Source organism: Triticum dicoccoides, chromosome 6B, assembly GCF_002162155.2.
Source record: "Triticum dicoccoides isolate Atlit2015 ecotype Zavitan chromosome 6B, WEW_v2.0, whole genome shotgun sequence".
NCBI classification, from domain to species: domain Eukaryota; kingdom Viridiplantae; phylum Streptophyta; class Magnoliopsida; order Poales; family Poaceae; genus Triticum; species Triticum dicoccoides.
In genome coordinates this window covers 591,393,176-591,397,973 of record NC_041391.1, presented here as the reverse complement: position 1 = coordinate 591,397,973, position 4,798 = coordinate 591,393,176, and the positions used below count along the sequence as shown (strand labels likewise).

Genomic DNA, 4,798 nt, shown 5'->3' with positions numbered 1-4,798 from the left:
ATACTGCTAGTACTGCTAATATGAAAATAATCAGGAGCGGGATAGACGAGTTATACCCTCCAGTAGGCCACGCAGAGGCCGCGGCTTTGGTGGCAGCAGCGGCGTCCTCGACGACCTTCTTGTCGGCTTCAGCTTTCTCGGCGGCGGCACGGTCGGCGTCGGTGGACATGGTGATGACGAAGGCGACGCGGACGTAGAGGAAGTAGACGATCGGAAGCGAGCAGTCGCGTAATCGCTGCCCAAAAACCTATTCGCCCCTCACCCCGTACAGGAACCAGAAGGGCGTGGTTTCGGAGACCTGCTCTCCCGTCGACCGTGTACGTGGCGGACGGGATGGAGTCACCGGCGGCAGCAGCAGCAAAGGAACGACGGTGGGCGTGCGCGTGAGCAGATGTGATCTGTTCGTGGCGGCTAGGGTTAGGAGACACCGCATACTTATAGGCGCAGCCGCGTGGAGAGACGTGGGCTCGACCCACGTCCGAGTCCGTGACAGCCCACGATCCGACGTCTCAGATCGTGGCCCAGCTGTCAGAAAACTCTCCGTTAGTGACTGGCAAAAATAAGCGCGTAGGTGTGAGCTCGGCTCAATCCCGCAACCCGCGGCGCGGCGCGGCGCGTCGTGACGAGGCGTGGCGTGGCGAGGCGGGCGGCGGAGGAGGAGTGCGCGAGGGCCTCTTCTCTTCTCAAGCTCCAATAGCATGTAGAAGAGAAACCCTTATAAACCACTCCAACTCTCCTTCCACTTCCGGGGTGGGACTAAACTTCCCACCACACCTAGTGCCATATAACCCACATGGGCCCTTAGAGATTTTTCAGAAATTGCAATATGGGCCTAGAGCCCATCTCAGATTTCAGCAATTTCGAAGTGCAATAGTTAGATTATAACATGTTCTACATCCCCGTCATGCATCAAGAACCTTACCGAGTTTCCTCTTTATTCGGCGCTCATGCATCTCCTTGTAACAAGCTTGCCTAAACACCTTCGTCTCCTTGTCCAGCTCAACATCGGGTCTCTCCGCAATCAGTTTCATCACCTCCAGCAACTTCTGTACCACCATCTTAGTTTTCTCTGCCTTCTCCGGAGTGTCGTCCTTGCCCAGCTCCTGCACAGCATGAAATTGAGACTCACATACACTTGCAAACTTACATGCATATGCTGAAATAAATCAGAGAGTGCTAGAAGAGTTTTTTTTTGGGGGGGAGGGGGGAGGGGGAGGAGTTACCTTAACAACATCGATGAGCTCCTGAAGGCTTCTCACCGTGCGCCACGGCCACCGGGGGATCCCAAGCTCCCTGCATCTCCTCTTCAGGGACGTCAGCCCCACATTGAGCTCCCGCGCCGCCTCATCGATCGGCATGCAGAAAAACTGCGACACCAACTCGAAGGTGAGCGATGGCTTCTCCACCGCTCCGTTTCCCAGATGCCCTTCTGTTTGTGTGGCTTTCTCCATGGCGTGTGGGTTCAAGAGATGGCACCGCTGCTCGCCTGTAGTACCTAGCGTGTGAAAGGCGACTCCTTATAGTGCCGATGGTTTTACACGAGGCACTAGAGGAATTACTGCACGCCTTGGTAATTGTATTGACTCATAGGGTCAAACGTCCAATGAGACTAGAAAGCTTTCTCATCTCCTTTTACTCTTTTGTTTCAGATTTATGGCATAATACACATATTCCAAGAACTAAGTTTGACCAACAATTACACCAATAAAATTTAAATTACATTTATTCTAGAGTATGAATTATGCGACATAATTAACACCATTGGATATATTCAAAACAATTTCTATTATCAGTATATATTGTTTGAAATACCATATTAAAACAGAAATACAACAAAAAATGCTTAATGAAGTCTGAACGCCAGCTATAACATGGTGTGTTAGTAGTAATCTTGACATGCATAGATTGTTAGCCGCATGCATAGAGGAGCGTGGATCATGGTCAGTTAGCCAGGCCATATTCAGTTCGTTAGCTGGCTTGATGTGTCCAGATTGTTAGCTAGCTTTGCACATGGAGTCGTGAGTGGGCTCGGTCATTAGAGGATAACCACCACGATGGAGTAGTGGCCGGGAGTTCAGGCTAGTCAGTGCGTGCGTGGAGTGGTGGCCGGGTTGTGTGTGTGCGCGCATCGTGTATAAATCCCCCGCCTGTGTACTCTTGTAAGCTGAACCGAGTGTAAGCCATGTAGCCACTATGAAGAAGAAAAGATTAGGGCGTTTGAGCGCCCGTGGAGGCGTTCGTCGCCAGCCAGAAAATCTTGTGCCCACTATTTTTCTTCTTCCACCTCTGTTCGAGTGAGAGGAGAGGTAGCTAGAGTGCTTCAGTTCCAACAATTGGTATTCAGAGCCAAGTTCGAGGGGCGGCCGTGGCGCGCGGCGCCGTCAGCGGAGCGCTGTGGCGCGAGGCACAGAGACGCGTCAGGACGGTGCACGGAGCTGCGGGTTTCGGCAGCGGCAGCGAGTGGCGCTCGACGGGACGCAGTGCGGCGGTAGCTGCATCGACGGCGGTGTGCAACAGCGGCCGGCGAGGTGGCCGCGTTGCACGGCATCTGTGACGGCTCTTGCTGGAAGCACACGGTGGCATCGGGCGGCAGCAACCATGGCGACGAGCTTGTCGCGTCGGGCGCGTGTATGGGCGCGCGCCGGGTGTCGTGGTTCTAAGACTGACAGTAGAAAGGGGGGTAGGTATGGAGAGGGAGATCTCAGCTATGGTGAAGGTGTACACACGAGGTTTACGAGTTCAGGCCCTTCTCGGTGGAAGTAATAGCCCTACATCTCGGTGCCCGGAGGCGGTCGATTGGATTATATGCGTGTGATGTTACAGGGGGTGCGAACCCTTGTGCCAGAGGAGGGGAGTGGCTTATATAGAGTATGCCAGGACCCTCACCGCCCTCCATTACAAGGGACTTAATGTACATAAAGTGGGGGTGTTACTGGTAACGCCAGCCTTAAGTGCTGTTAATGACCTTAAAAACTATGGAGTGAACGCCTGCCCGTTGTAATGCTGAGTGACTCCTGGTCTTTGGTAGGTCGAGTGATTCTCTGGATGGTCGAGTGACAGTAGGGAGGAGGACTCCCGAGTGACATGACTGTCGAGTGGATTGCACTCGACATCTTCGACTGGGGGTCTCTTGCTGCCTCTTGGACTTCTTATCTTCTAGGGTAGGACCTTGGGTAGGACGTATAGGTCAGGCCTATAACCCTACCCCAGGTCTATATCCTCATCAGTGGACCCCTAATGGATTAAGGTTCGAGTGGAAAGTAGGTTGAAGTTGAACTTGTTCTCAGCTTTGCACCTTCGCGAGCGTTTTCTGCAAGATGGAAAACTCACGTTGGTACTTCAGCGTCGACTCAGTTGCCTTGATTCATTCAGAGAGTTGTCGACTGAACTTGTGGCATTGTCTGCCGAGTGCTGTATTAGAGTGCAGGATCTCGGGCGCGATTGACTGTTGTGTATCCCGAATTTCACGGGATACGAAATTTCGGGGAAGCGCGCGGTACGGGGAGCGCCGAAGCGGGCGGAGCGGATAAACAGTGATCCCTCGATTTCCGTGCCGCCTTTTTCTCCACGTACGTTGCGCGCGACTGTCGTGGGATTTGAAAGGATTGCCTGGTCCCACGCGTCAGCCACTCGGAAGCAACCCTTTATAAGGCAACGGGGCCGAGGTGTCTGCACTGTGCACGCCTGTTTCTCCTCCTTCTTCCCCCGCTTCTCCACCGCGCCCAGCTCTTCTGCTCTCGACACTGCCGCTCTGCTGCCGTGGTGAAGGACAAGACGGCGGCGCTAGAGCGTGCAAAGAAGGCGACGGGGGCGGCGAAAGGCAAGAAGCAGAACCGCGGGTCGTCATCGCGAGCGGGGCTGCCATCGGGCTGGATCCAGGGCGATTGGATCCGGTCTTCGCTTCGGCAAGAAGATCTGGACGAGATGGCAGAGTCCGGACTGATCGCCAAGGGAGCGTCAAGGCTGCCGGAAGGGGAGATGGAGCCGCAGCCTCTACCGGGTGAGTGTGTACTGCTCGCCACCCATGTCGACCGGGGTTTTTCGCTCCCTCCGCAACCCTTTTTCCGGGGATTCCTGAATTTCTTCGGTGCTCAACTCCACCATTTTTCTCCCAACACCATCACGTATCTGGCCGCGTTCGTGTCGATGTGTGAAAACTTCTTGGGGTGTCGACCGCACCGGGGTCTTTTCAAACATATCTTCACCATCTGATCCCAGTCGGTCAAAAGTCGAGTGACTCAAAGACCCATGTCATCCAGATGTGTGGGGGTTTAGGTATTCAGAAAAGGCATAGGAGTTCTTTCCCTGCTATGACTCTCCCTGAATCGGTTAGAGGCTGGCAGTCGACCTGGTTCTACTGCCAGGACGTCACAGCTCCAGGTCAGTCAACTGGCCTTCCCCACTTCACATTTGACCGTGTCCAAACTCCTTTTCCACTCAAAGTGACTGCTGCTGAGAACGTGGAGACCAAGATGTTGGTGGAGAAAGTGGTCCAACTTATCAATGAGGGTGTCACCAGCCTGGACCTGCTGGAAGTGTTCCTCAGTCGACGCATCCAGCCTCTTCAGGCTCGTGATCATCCTATGTGGTTGTATTCCGGACCTGAAGACACCGCTCGGGTCCACCCAGAGGAAGTGCCGTCCAAGACCATAGCTATGTGGTTGAAGAGTATCACAGGCAATCAGGACAACCCCAGGGGATCCAGGCGAGTCATCCCCTTTAGAGACGACAATCCGCCCGACAAGGTATGCTCTTTTATTCCGACTGCATAGTGTATATGTTCCAACTGTACTTGATG

General features: G+C 53.9%; 1 protein-coding gene across 1 annotated transcript; it reads right to left on the bottom strand.

The window, feature by feature from the left end:
• Positions 1–902: 902 nt before the first annotated feature.
• Positions 903–1,451, bottom strand: LOC119321310 (protein RKD1-like). Its single transcript, XM_037595047.1, has 2 exons — positions 1,224–1,451; positions 903–1,103 (listed from the first exon to the last, which is right to left on the bottom strand). Exons 1-2 carry the CDS (start codon positions 1,449–1,451, stop codon positions 903–905), a joined length of 429 nt encoding a protein of 142 aa, XP_037450944.1.
• Positions 1,452–4,798: the final 3,347 nt, after the last annotated feature.